Genomic DNA, 15,267 nt, shown 5'->3' with positions numbered 1-15,267 from the left:
GGTAGGCAACCCTCACTAGCACATCTGAGAACTTTTGGTTGTCTGTGCTATGCTACAAATATGGTGAAGGAAGACAAATTTGGACCTAGAGCTAGGGAAGTTGTCCTACTAGGGTATTCCACTACTCAAAAGGGTTACAGACAGTTTGACAGGGCTACTAACTCTTTTTTTATCAGCAGGGATGTCATATTCGGGGAATCTATATTTCCTTTTATCACAGCACAACAACAACAGCATGTTTCCACATATCAATCCTCAAATCACATAGCTGGTATCTTTGAGCCATTACAAAGGGAAGAGATGATCACTATGGATTCAGTAGGATCAGAAATCACAATTGAACTTGGGGAGCCTGCAGATCTCTCAGATTCAATAAGCCAGGAACCCAATCAAGAAGATGCAGTATCTGATGTAGATGATGATGAAGGTGGTGTAACTGATCAAGCAGATAAAACAGGTATAGCTGACCAAGCAATTGCAGGTGATGTTGATCCACCAATTCTTGAATAGGATGCATCAACTGAACTTCCTATCGCACCAATGAGAACCATTGATCCTAATCTCACTGTCCTTGCGAGGAAATCAACCAGAACAAAGCATCCTCCAATGTGGATGCAGGACTATGTTGTTGCTAGCAAAAAAGATCCCCATTGTCCTTATCCAATTTCCTATCCTATGACAATGTCACATAGAGATACAAAGATTACATTATGGCCTTCTCAACAATCACAGAACCACATATCTTCAAGGAAGCAATGAAAGATGGCAGATGGATACAGGCTATGAAACACGAAATTGAAGCTTTAGAGGATAACAAGACCTGGGAGGTGGTGGTCCTGCCCCCTGGGAAGTCCTCTATAGGCTCAAAAGAGATCTACAAAATTAAGTACAAGACTAATGGAGAGGTGGAAATATTTAAAGCTCGACTTGTTGCCAAAGGGTATAAGCAACAAGAAGGCTTAGACTATCATAAAACCTTTTCACTAGTTGCAAAAATGATGACAGTCAGATCAGTGATAGCATTAGCAGCCACTAAGGACTAAAGTCTTTATCTGATGGATGTATAGAATGCTTTTTTGCAAGGTGACTTATATGAGGAAGTCTATATGGACTTGCCTCAAGGTTTTCAGAGACTAGGGGAGACAAAGGTCTGTAGGTTGCTGAAATCACTATATGGCCTTAAGCATGTATCAAGACAATGGAACCTTAAACTTACAGAAGCTTTACTCAGTGTAGGCTTCAGTCAAGTGTGTATGTCTACTCCTTATTCACCAAGAAATCTAGGAGTGGGATTGTTATCATTTTGATATATGTGGAAGATTTACTATTGACTTGAAGCAGCATTAAACTTATTAATGAAGCAAAATCAGTGTTGCACAAGTAGTTCAATGTCAAAGATCTAGGTGAACTTAGATACTTCCTAGGCATTGAATTCTTAAGGTCTCACCAAGGAATCCTTCTTAACCAAAGAAAGTATACCTTGGAGCTTAATTCGGAGTTGGGATTAAGTGGGAAAAACATGCTCTTACACCCTTAGAGCTTAATCAGAAGCTCACCTCGCTGGAATTTAACAAAGGAGTTAGGAGCAAGGTACATGATCCTTTGGTGGAAGTCACAAACAATCAGAAACTCATAGGAAAACTCTTGTACCTCATAGTTAAAGACCATACATCAGTTATGCGATGCAAACTCTGAGTCAATTTATCCAGACTCTAAAGAAGTCGCATGTCGATGTAGCCATTCGTGTAGTGAGATCTCAAACAGGCACCAAGAATGGGGGTGATTATGAAACGAGAGCCAGCCGATGCCTTAGTTGTTTTTTGTGATTCAGATTGGGCAGTCTGTCTGATAAGCAGAAGGTCTGTTAGTGGTTATCTTGTTAAGTTTGGTGACTCTTTAATCTCTTGGAAGTCCAAAAAATAACACACAGTATCTCGTAGCAATGCTGAAGCTGAATACAGAAGCATAGTATCTACTGTAGCTGAGATAGTGTGGCTGCGAAGCTTATTTGCAGAACTAGGGACTCCAATTCATCAGCCAGTTACTTTATTCTCCGAAATCAAAGCGGCAATGCAAATAGCTGCTAATCATATCTTTCATAAGCGCACAAAGCACATTGAGATAGACTGTCAGTTCATCCGGAAGAAACTCAAACAAGGGATCTTGCAGACACAATATGTTTCTACTAAAAATGAGCAAGGTGACATCCTCATCAAAGGCTTGGCATCACCTCAGCATCAGTTCCTCCTTGGCAAGCTGGGAGTGTTAAACATCCTACACCCTCCAACTTGAGGGGAGTATTGGTGTATATAAGTGTTAGTTAGTAAGTTAGTTAGTACTATGGACCTTAGTGTACATATTGAAAGTTATGGTATGTTATAGTTATTTAAGGAAGTTAGTACCTAATTGTTAGTTAGGACTGTATATAGTCGGTGTTTATGCTCCAGACAAATCAGTTGAGCTAATTCCAAATTACTGACCAAATTACTGATTCTTCTCCATTCTTCTTCCTTGCTAATTCTAGCATAACAATAAAAACAAATATCGTATTTAAAGTGACAATACGATACAATACAACATGTAACAACCATCCAAACAAGCTGCTAATGAGAAGATTAATACTAGTAATGTTTAAGTGTTGATTGAAGTAGTAATAAAAAGTTAAGAATTGAGATATATATAGTTGCGAAAAACTTACTTCCACCTAAATATTTTCTGACAATTAAATACAAGAGAATAACTAGCCCTTGATAAGGAAAAAAAATCTTATTAGGGAGTTCGTCGGAGCCCCAATGACGCCGAGTAAAAAACCAGAAAAAAAAGTTATTCTCCGACAAATATTTTCTGTGACACCCTAAACGGAAAAGAGTGTTAACCAAGGTTTAAGACGCATACCGTTATGAATCCATGTCTGAGAGTAAAATAGTCTACTTTGTAAACATATCCATAAAATTGTCTTAAGAAAACAAACCTAGCCATCACGAAAGGTTATACTATATATTATAATCTATTTCATTGCTTTTTCAGGTCTAATCAATTAGTAATTAAATAAAGATGATTTAATCATAAAATTAAAACAGCTTACTGGCAAACGCCGAAAGCGGTGTTCAATCCAAAATTTGAGATGCCGCTTGCCGAATGATGTTTGATGAATTAGTTGAAACCTCCTTGAATCCAAAATATTTAACAGACGAACAAAATGTCAAATATTAACCCTCACCTTAATTAACGTATTGTAAGTAAACTATACATTATGAGGATTAAGGAATAGTTTGACTCAAATGAAAGATATTGTTAATAGAAACTTGTGACGTTGTTTGTAGGTAATTTTATCGGTTACATGCTATTTGCGTTTTCGAAGTTTCTAAAATATCATGAGTATCAAGCAGACGGTACATGTTTGATTTTTTTTTTGGGTTGTATTTTTGGGTTAAGGTAAAGAAAAAAAGGAAAAAAGAGCATGACTTGAACCCACACATCTAGTTTGAAAGATGTTTTGAAAGATGTTTACTAATGTCATTACGTCGAAAGTTTAGAGTTTCAAATTGTATGCGCTAAGAATGTAGTAAAAATATTAACAAAATCAGATCATTAAGATATAACTATAAATAACTCTATATAATAAGGCTACTAATTTAAAATAAAACAAATAATAATATATTAAATTAACTTACCATGTGAAAATTGATACTCTAAGGTTCTTGTTTCTGCCTCCCACATTTTCCATCTCCTCATCTGACCATTTACCAAAATAGTAGTAAGGAATAACATAGATCAAGCACATTTCCAATTCTAGCCACCAATTTACTTAAGAAATTTTCTAGAAGACTAACAAATATTGTTAGGATCGAAAACCCGGGTAGTGCGAAATTTAGCCAAACAACGGTATAATGACAATAACAAAGACAATGAAAGTTGATAATAACGGCAATTAAAGAATATAAAGAAGACACAAATTTAACGTGGTTCGGTCAAGGTGACATACGTCCACAAGCGGAGAGGAGCAATTTTACTATACCAACAAGAGTACAAAAGAGAGTACAAAATTAGAGTAAATACTCTAATTAATCCCAAATACCCCAAGAGAATAACCTCACAAGATCACTCCGAAGAAAGGGTTCACACAAGTGTTTCCCAACACTCACTCTCTTACAAAATACTCTATAATAAAATAAAGGAGGAGAAAGAAAGACAAGAGTGAAAATCTCTTGAATTGGTGTGTTTGCAAATGAGGAGAAACTCCCCTATTTATAGCAAGAAATCCTTGGCCTAATAATGGATATTATGTCATGGCAAATGTCATGATCCACAAATTTGTTATAATGGATATTATGTCATGGCAAATTTCATGAACCACAAATTTGTTATAATAAATATTATATCATGGCAAATGTCATAAAAATTTGGCCATATTACAAATCTCCACCTTGGCCTAATTTCGGCTTATAGTAAATTTGCTCCACCTTCTCCGCAAAATCCCCAATGGGCAAAATCATTCTTCATAAATGCCAACCAAGTTCAGGCAAAGCTTGAACTTGGATATTGGAAGAGGTTTTGTGAACATGTCAGCAGGATTGTCTCTAGTGTTGATCTTCTGAACAGAGACTTTTCTTTCAGCAATGGTTTCTCGGATGAAATGATACTTTATATCAATGTACTTCGTCCTCTCATGATACATTTGATCTTTAGTCAAGTGAATGGCACTTTGACTATCACAGAAAATGGTAATACCACCTTGGTGTAAACTGAGTTCCGCAAATAGACCCTTCAACCATAAAGCTTCTTTGATCGCCTCGGTCACTGCCATATATTCTGCTTCGGTAGTAGATAAAGCTACTGCATGTTGTAATGTAGCTTTCCAGCTAATAGCGCAACCACCGATACAAAATACATAGCCTGTCAGGGATCTTCTTTTTTCAAGATCACCTGCATAATCTGAGTCTACAAAACCAACCAAAGTGTTAGTATTTCTCCCAAACTCCAAACATGTGTTTGAAGTACCTCGCAAGTATCTGAGAATCCATTTCACAGCATGCCAATGTGCTTTACCAGGGCAAGTCATATACCGGCTTACCAGCTCACTGCTTGTGAAATGTCTGGACGTGTACAAACCATTGCATACATAATACTGTCGACTGCACTAGAATAAAGAACCTGTGACATGTACCTCTCTTCTTCCTCTGACTACGGGGACTGAGCAGCTAATAACTTAAAATGAGCAGCAAGAGGGGTACTAACTGGTTTAGCATCTTTCATGACAAACCTCTCCAAGACTTTCTCCAAGTACTTCTTCTAGGTCAGAAATAACCTGTTGGCTTTTCGATCTCTTTTGATCTCCATGCCAAGGATTTTCTTAGCTGCTCCCAAATCTTTCATCTCAAATTCACTTTTCAGCTGACTTTACAAATTGTGAATTTATGTTAAATCCTTAGCAGCAATGAGCATGTCATCAACATATAATAATAGGTACACAAATGAACCATCAGTTAACTTCCGGAAGTAAACACAACTATCATACATGCTCCTCGAATAACCATGACCCAACATAAAGGAATCAAACTTTTTATACCATTGTCTTGGAGACTGCTTTAATCCGTACAAGGATTTCTTCAACAAGCAAACATGATCTTCTTTTCCTTCAATTTCAAATCCTTCGGGTTGATGCATGTATATTTGTTCCTCAAGTTAGCCATGTAAGAAAGCTATCTTAACATCAAGTTGTTCTAATTCCAAATCATACATGGCAACGAAGGCAAGAAAGACACGAATAGAGCTATGTTTAACAACAGGTGAGAAAATATTATTAAAATCAACTCCTTGTACCTGACTATAGCCCTTTGCAACTAATCGTGCCTTTTACCTCGCATCTTCAACCCCTGGAATGCCATCCTTTTTCTTGAAGACCCATTTGCAACCAACAATTCTTTTTCCTGATGGCGGCTTCACAAGAGACCAAGTACCATTCTTGTGGAGAGACTCAATTTCTTCATTCATTACAATCAGCCACTTGGCTGAGTCAGCACCAGAAACTGCTTCTGAATATTTTGATGGTTCTCCAATTTCTTCAGTTTCATGTGCAACTGAAAAATCAAATGCAACATAATCTCCAAACCTTAATGGTTGTTTACCTTCTCTTCTTGGTCTATGTTTGGCTATAGAATACTCCTCTTCTTCTGGTTCAACTTCAAGAGTCTCAACTTCAAGAATTTCAGCTTCTGTCTCAACTTTCGGTATCATTTCACCCCAGATGCATACACAAGGAAATTGTACTTTTTAGCCCTTTGCTCTAATTTTCCATCATTTACATGCATGTATGCAGGGAAACCAAATATCTTTAAATCAGAATAATTAGCAGGAGTACCTGACCACATTTCCTATGGAGTCTTAAAGTTCAAAGGTGCAGAAGGAGCTCGGTTGACAATATAATAAGTTGTAGAGATAGCTTCTGCCCAAAAGGCGTTTGTCAACCCAGCATTTGAAATCATGCAACGAGCCCTTTCCAAAAGCGTTCTATTCATCCTTTCTGCCACACCATTTTGCTGAGGTGTCATTCTCACAGTACGATGTCGAGCAATTCCTTCATTCTTGCAAAATTCGTTGAATTCATCATTACAAAATTCCAATCCATTATCTGTTCTAAGCCGCTTAACCTGTTTTCCTGTTTGCTTCTCAATCAAAACTTTCCATTTTTTGTAATTTAAGAAAACATCACTTTTATTTTTCAGGAAATAAATCCAAACTTTCCTTGAATAATCATCAATGAAAGTTAACATATACCTGGCACCATCTTTTGATGGGGTACGGGAAGGACCCCAAAGATTTGAATGAATGTAATCCAAAGTATCTTTTATTCTATGAATCGCTGGAAATTTGAAGCTGACTCTTTTTTGCTTCCCGAACACACAATGTTCACAGAACTCCATATTTTCGGTACCTTGGCCACATAAGAGACCTCTTTTATTGAGGATGGAAAGGCCTTTTTCACTCATATGCCCCAATCGCATATGCCATAATTTGGTGATGTCAGAATCTGATTTATCTGATATTGAAACTGCAGCAGCACCTGTAACAGTAGATCCCAAAAGAGTATACAACGTACCAGATCTGCGTGCTTTCATGATCACAAGAGCACCATGAGAAATTTTCAGAACTCCACCTTCACCTGTGTACTTACACCCAAGAGATTCTAGAGTGCCCAAAGAGATGAGATTTTTCTTCCAAGTCAGGAACATGTCTAACATCGGTGAGAGTTCTCACCACACCATCGTGCATTTTGATTCGGACTGTACCTTTTTCAATAACTTTGCAGACAGCATTGTTGCCCATCAAGACAACTCCACCTCCAATAGATTCATATGTGGTAAATAAATCCCGACTAGGATACATATGATAAGAACAACCCGAATCTAAAATTCACTCATTGTTAGATTTGAAACTATTTTTAGTTGCTAAAAAAATAGTTTCCTCAGTCTCATCAGCAACTACACCTGCTTCGGCAGTGTCAGTATTTTTGTGCTCATTTTTCTTTTCTGTATGCTTTTCTTTGTTTTTCAATTTAAAGCATTCAGAAATAATGTGACCTTTCTTATGACAATATTTGCACATGACATTCCTGTATCTGGATTTTGACCTTGATTTAGGTTTCTCACTACTTGAATCTTTTTTATTGGATCTACCTCTTATGAATAAGCCTTCCCCTTGGTTCTCACTAGTTTCCCCAGTAATATCTCTATCTATTTGTTCTTTTGATTTCAAAATAGATTTGATATCTTTATAAGAGATATTATCCTTTTCATAAAGTATAGTATCTCTTATATGTTTAAACGACTAGGGTAAGGAAACAAGCAATAACACAGCTTGATCCTCATCTTTGATTTCAGCATCTGTGTTACTTAAATCCATAAGAAGAGAAACAAAAGTATCAAAATGAGTAAGTATAGAGGTACCTTCATCCATACGAAAAGTGTAGAGTTTTTGCTTTAGGTAAAATCTGTGTTTCTACTGTTCTTTTCATATATAAGGTTTTAAACTTTTCCCATATGCCTTTGGCTGAGCTTTCTGCCGCAACTTCACGCAAAACCTCATTTGAAAGATTTAAAATAATACCTGCTTTTGCCATTTTGTCTATGACGGTAAATTCCTCGTCTGTCATTTTATCCGGCATCTTCTCATTTTCTTGCAGTGCCAAATGTAAGCCATCCTGAATTAGGATAGCTTCAATCTTTAATTGCCACATTCTGAAGTTTGCACTTCGGTCAAATTTCTCAACATAAGACTTTATTAGAGTCATTTTGTCTATGTAAACTAACCCGGTTAGATCTGGCTCTGATACCAATTTGTTAGGATCGGAACCCGGATAGTGCGAAATTTAGCCAAACAACGGTATAATGACAATAACAAAGACAATGAAAGTTGATAATAACGGCAATTAAAGAATATAAAGAAGATACAAATTTAACGTGGTTCGGTCAAGATGACCTACGTCCACAAGAGGAGAGGAGCAATCTCACTATACCAACAAGAGTACAAAAGAGAGTATAAAATTAGAGTAAATACTCTAATTAATCCCAAATACCCCAAGAGAATAACCTCACAAGATCACTCCAAAGAAAGGGTTCACACAAGTGTTTCCCAACACTCACTCTCTTACAAAATACTTTATAATGAAAAAAAGGAGAAAGAAAGACAAAAGTGAAAAGCTCTTGAATTGATGTGTTTGCAAATGAGGAGAAACTCCCCTATTTTTAGCAAGAAATCCTTGGCCTAATAATGGATATTATGTCTTGGCAAATGTCATGATCCACAAATTTGTTATAATGGATATTATGTCATGGCAAATGTCATGAATCACAAATTTGTTATAATGGATATTATATTATGGTAAATGTCATGAAAATTTGGCCATATTACAAATATCATAGTAAAGAGTTCCAGAAATATGTTCAAAGAAGAATTCATTTTCAACTTCGCTACTTCTCTGTTTTGTTTGAATAATATTTACTAGTGACAACTGGTAAAACGTGCAATCATGTAATGAAATAATTGTGACCATAATAAAAAATTAGTCAATATAAAGGTGAACAAATACTTTAACGGATTTTAATAAAGAACTTCTAGTATATAAAAATGGAAATCAATACTATTTCAAGAAAAACCGAAGCTGATTCAAGAACTTAATTAATTACCTTAAGAGTTCCAAGATTGAAGGTGAGGAAGCAAGAAAGAATATGGAAGAAAGCCAGAGCAAATATTAACAGTTGAAGCTGCCCCACACCTTCTCTAGACATCAAAGATTTCTTCCCCTGAAAATAAAAAATTTTGACACGTAAAATTCACTTGCAACTAAAATCTATCTCTTTACATTGAACCAAGTTGCAGTTTCTTTATCATTTACAAATACTTGTTGTTCACATTTTGGGTCTTCCTCTTCATCATCACTTGTCAAGCTTTGACATGGAAGAAAAATTTCAGCAGCAGCCTTAGGAATACAGATTTTGGCAATAGGCCTTTGGAGAACAGTCAGCAACAAGGAGAGCAATCCCAAAAGCATCAACTCTTCAAACACCAATATTGATTACACGCATATATATATATATATATATATATATATATATATATAAAAGTCAAGCAATCATTCTAAAACAAATTAATAATGAGTTTAGATTTTCTTATGTACCTGATTTGATATTGTCTTAGAGCTTGAATCAAAGATTTCCTCCTCTTCTTGTTGAAGTACTACAGCAATTAATGCAAAACCAAAATGAATCAAACATAGAAGCAAGACTATATCTAGTACTATGGAGGGTTTAATTTAGTAACAAAAATGGCTGCAAAGCTACTGCATGACGAAAGTACGTAATAGTAACATCATGTTTCAAATGATGTTAATAGTAAGCTTCACCGTATAGTGAGTCTTTAAGCTTAAAATAGATCTTGAATTTTCTCGAACAACTTGTTCTTAGACAAATAATGATCTTATTGCTACTTTTTTTTATCAAATTAACTTGTTCATAGACAATAAATCATAAAAGTTGTTGCCATGTGACTAGCTAGGAGATCATGACAAATTCAAGATCACTAAAAGCAAGAATGCGTAAAATACACAAACATATTCCCGTCCTTCCTCGACCTGCACTGAGCTGCCCTATTTATTGCTTCCTAATTACGGTTAATCAAACTTATTATATATTTGCAATGGCATATAGGGATAGTAAGACATACCTTATCTAAGATATGAAGGGCATGTTCAATTAATAAGAATGGAAATAGTAATCAAAATGAAACACACAGCAGCAATAGCCCATGTTGGTGTTGTCTCCAAAGTTATGGCGGTGCTGCTTGAACCTGCCATATATATATTGACTGATAATCTTCCCAGAGTAAATCACTTGTCTAGGAATTAAAGAGAGAAGGACAGAAAGAATGAAACAAGTTTTACGTACTTGTCTTGAAGAAGTGAAATGCACACACATATATTAAATAAAATATGTGGAGAGCAGAGTACTCATGGAGGGTCATAGCCATTGAATTGAAAAAAGGTTAGGTTGGTCGAAGCATGTAAGCAACTATCCACGAAGGCCATGACGTAGTACTAAAGTTTTCTTTTTCTCGTTATCTATAACATGGACATGGATATCACGAGGTTAAATGAGAATCAGGTCGCCAACTTTTAAGGAAGAACCTCGCTTTATGCTCAAACAGACACGAGGTAATTAAGCAAGTAACATGTTTCGACTGATAATATTAACGTGTTCTTAATTAGACAATTAATCATCTTGTGAATTGTGGACAAATGATCCGATATATGACCAAATTGTTGGTTGTTTGTCTCTGGTTTTACGGAGATGTTTGTGTTGAATATAGAAGTTTTGATGATTGACAAAGTATGACTAAATGTTCAAAGAATCAGGTCCTCAACGTAGCTCTTAACTATTCTGAAGAACCTGTTCTCAAGAACTTGCTCCTCGGGAGAAAGAATCAGCTCCTCCTGAGTGATACTTGTACGTCTGCACAAGACAGTAACTTTATCTCAAAGCTACCAAGGTTCGAATTTGGTGGACGATGGCTAATATAAGTGATAAGGGTCGTTACTCAAACAAATATGGATAATTCAATCAGAGACTAAAGTCCCAAAGCGTGTGGAATCCTTGAAACAGTAGGAGACCTATCAAAGAGGAAGCTGACTATGAATAGGACTTCTAGACGATCTCAAGTCGTGTTTAAATAGGATTGACTTTGGACTTCTAAACTATTCTTTTGCACATCATTTAAGAGTCATAAGTTGTTCACTTGTGTTGAGTACTTGCATTGTATTCTTCCCAAGTCAGTCTAGTGAATGTGTTTTAAATAATTGAGTTGTAATCAAGTGTCATAAACATTCAGTGAGTCAGAGTTAGTATTTTGCTTTACAAGTTAGAGTAACTTGTAAATCAAATAGGAGTAGTTGGAGTACTGGAGAATATTTAATTACAGTCCTGTAATAGATACATTTTTGCTCAGTGTTTTAGTGGAGTTGGAGCTGAAACTCCTACGTGGTAGGTCGTGGTTTTTGCACCTTTTGAGCCGAGTGATTTTTTACGTAAAAATCCTTGTGTTCATTTTATTACTTGTTTACTTTATGCTTAAGAAACACGGTAAAGAACCAAGTTCTTTAGTAATTTATACGGGCACTCAAACTAACAATGTATCAGAGTGGGTTATCTCATTTACACGGCTAATACCTAGAGAGATCTTGAAAGCAAGATGAGTGCTCCACCCGGAATTAATGAAGGACAATCAACTACCAGGACACCCTTGTTCAATGGAAAATATTACAGTTGGTGGAAAGCAAGAATGGAAGACTTCCTGACAGCTGAAGACTACGAATTATGGACCATAGTGAATCAAGGTCCTTTGATTCCTACTAAACAAAATGCACAAAATGAAACAGTTCCTAAGGATCCCTCCGAATTTGTGGCAGCAGATTTCAGAATGATGGACAAGAATGCAAAGGCTAAGAAAATCGTTATCTGTGGACTTGGTCCTGATGATTACAATAGAATTTTTGTGTGCTCTAATGCGAAGTAGATATGGGATGCTCTCCAAACTGCCCGTGAAGGAACGAACCAAGTAAAGAGATCAAGGACTGAGCTACTCATGAGAAACTATGAGCTTTTCTCTATGAAGTAGTCTGAGCATGTCACGACCCAAGATCCAACTAGTCGTGATGGCACCTAACCTAATCCGCTAGGTAAGCCAATTAACAACTATCCAATTTAATGAGATTTTTTAAGAGAAGAAATAATAATACAACTGCTTTTATACAAAGAATCTCCTAAGGACTGGTAGTACAAATCATGAGCTTCTAAGATTTAGATTTCTTTTTTTTTACAAGACTGAACTAAAATAATTACAACGTTTGTTTGAAATGTAAATGAATAAAATTTGAATCTAATGCTACCAAGGACAAATGATAGCCATAATTGGAACGCAGGTACATCTTCAGATCTAGATCCCGATGTATGCAGTAACATCAGCATCCAACATTTGCACGTAAGGTGCAGAAGTGTAGTATGAGTACAACCAACCCCATGTACTCAATAAGTAACAAACCTAACCTTAGGTTGAAAGTAGCAACGAGCTGGAACAAGGGTCGGGGTCCAACACCAATAGCCAACAACAGTTCATAACAGCATAATAAAAATGATACAAGAAATAATTTAGAGGTACGACACTCAACTCGTTCACAATTACGGGAAAATAGGCATGTTTTTCAAAGATGTCAGTAAAACTCAGTTCTTTTCACCAAATCACCAGAGATATGAGTAAATCTGAAAATTGTAATTTTCTCCAAAAATCTTTCAACAATAATTATGATGTTTCATTTTCAGATAGCATGAGGAAAGTACATCTCTATACCTATATGTCAATATGCAAGTGCAACCATGAATGTCACCGAAACTAGGTAGCAGGAGTAAATGCATCTATATGCTTGTATCTCAAGTACGCATGTCACATGTAATGCACCTCAGTTATGAAATCATGTACTCAAACTCTCAGAGTACTCAATCTCACTGCCTCGTATTCTCACTCACCATCCTCAATACTCAGCACTCTCAGGCACTCAGTACTGTACAGCGTATATCTAGCCCAAGGCACATCCATCCCAAACATAAATAAATCCTCGGCAGATCCAGCCTAATGCAAATGAATCCAGGGCAGATCCAACCCAAAAAACCATAGCAATTGCACCCACTGTGGATGTGCAGACTCCGGAGGGGCCGATCCAACCCAAGCACTATAATAAGCCAAACCTTGGCATGAATCAATAAAGCATGTTCAGGCATGCAGCCCGATCCCATAAATATCACTCACAACAGGCCCTCGGACTCACTTAGTCATCAATCTCTCCAGATTCTCGGGCTCATAAGAATCATGATAATCAGCCCAAACAGTGATGATATGATGTATGAATATAGAACAATAGAGACTGAGATATGATATGCAAATAATAGTTGTGACCGAGTATAAATTTCAAATTAAGCAATTAATTCAACATGTAACACGACCTCTGTAGGTCCCAACAGTACCAGCATGTGGCCTAAGCATGATTTCTAACATGGATCACAGCTCAATTACTCTAGCATATAGAGATTTCACTGTTACATATAAGATTAGGTAATTACACAGTACCACTGAAATAACTGAGTCACAATTCACACGGTGCACGCCCATACACTCGTCACCTAGCATGTGTGTCACCTCAACACCAAACACATAACACACATATTCAGGGGTTCATACCCTCAGCACCAAGTTTAGAAGTGTTACTTACCTCGACCAAGCCAAATCCAATACCGAGCAAGCCAAACGATACTCCACAGATGCCATCCCGCATGTACTGACCTCCGAACGGCTCGAAACTAGCAAAAAGCAACTCAAATACATCAAATAATTCCTATGGAAATAATTCCAAATGATAAAGGTTGAATCTTCAATCAAAGCCCAAAGTCAACCAAAAATTTAAACCCTAGCTCACGCCTCGGAACCCGACAAAACTTATAAAATCCGATAACCCATTCAATTATGACTCCAACCATACTAGTTTCACTCAAATCTGACTCCAAATCGATGTTCAAAACTCAAAATTTCACTCTATGAAACTTTAGGCAAAAAAATGCCAAGAACGAAGATAGATTCATGAAATAAAATCAAAACCGAGTAGAGAATACTTACCCCAATTCATATGGTGAAAATTGCCTCAAAAATCATTTCAATCCGAGGTCCATAGCTCCAAATATGTATAAATGGCCGAAACTTCCGAAATAGAGTACTTTATAATCACTGGGCAAATCAATGAATTGCGATCGCGGAAATACCCTCGCGATCGCGAAGAGGGAAAAGCACTGCCCCAGAAAATACCTTATGCGATCTCGTATAAAGTCACGTGAACGCGGTACATAAAGCTCATAAACTACACGATTGCTGAAACAACACCGCGAAGAGAAACAGCCTCTGCCCAGCTCAGTTTAAATCACTACGCGAATGCGTGCACACTTGCGCGAACGCGTTGCTCAAACTGTAACAATCTACTCAAACATGTCTGAGGACTCGCGAATGCGATGAACAACTTTTCCCCAGCCATCAAACAACTCTACGCAATCGCAAACAAGGAAACCAGATGCTCAGCAGAACTAGAAATGCAAAAAGGAAGTAAAAATGATTTGAATTCGATCCAAAACATGCCCGAGCCCCTCGAGACCACGTCCGAACATTCCCAAAAGTCCCATAACATAACACGGACCTACTCGAGGCCTCAAATCATGCATAACAATATCTAAACGATGAATCACACCTCAAATCGAACTTAATGAACTTTTGAACTTTCAACTTTCAAAACTCGCATCGAAACATATCAAATCAACCCGGAATGAGCTCAAATTTTGCACACACGTCCCAAATGACATAATAAAGCTATTTAAATTCCCGAAACCATAATCCGAACCCGATATCATCAAAGTCAACTCCCGGACAAACTTATGAACTTTCCAAACCTTCAAATTTCCAACTTGCGCCAACTCGCACCGAAACTTTCTAGAAATATCCAAATGCAAATCCGGGCATACGCCCGAATACAAAATCACCCTCTGGACCTAACAGAACCATAAAAACTCCGTTCTAAAGTCAAATACACAAAATTCAAACTTGGTCAACTATTACAACTTAAAGCTCCAATCATGAAATTCATTCTTTCAAATCGATTCTGAATAACCTGAAAACAAAAACCAA

General features: G+C 36.8%; 1 protein-coding gene and 1 pseudogene across 1 annotated transcript; one reads left to right on the top strand and one right to left on the bottom strand.

Moving 5' to 3' along the window:
- LOC138905016 (MLO-like protein 2) overlaps positions 1–9,550 on the bottom strand; it is a 56,729-nt pseudogene extending 47,179 nt beyond the window's left edge.
- Positions 9,551–11,742: 2,192 nt separating this feature from the next.
- LOC138905015 (uncharacterized) lies at positions 11,743–12,066 on the top strand. Its single transcript, XM_070193520.1, has one exon. The coding sequence runs from the start codon at positions 11,743–11,745 to the stop codon at positions 12,064–12,066; it is 324 nt and encodes a 107-aa protein (XP_070049621.1).
- The last annotated feature ends 3,201 nt before the right edge of the window (positions 12,067–15,267 follow it).

This window comes from Nicotiana tomentosiformis, chromosome 2 (genome assembly GCF_000390325.3).
Source record: "Nicotiana tomentosiformis chromosome 2, ASM39032v3, whole genome shotgun sequence".
NCBI classification, from domain to species: Eukaryota; Viridiplantae; Streptophyta; class Magnoliopsida; order Solanales; family Solanaceae; genus Nicotiana; species Nicotiana tomentosiformis.
This window is presented reverse-complemented; position numbering and strand designations above follow the sequence as displayed.

Coding starts and splice junctions, on each gene's coding strand:
- LOC138905015 (XM_070193520.1), top strand. CDS start 11,743: ATGAGTGCTCCACCCGGAATTAATGAAGGACAATCAACTACCAGGACA.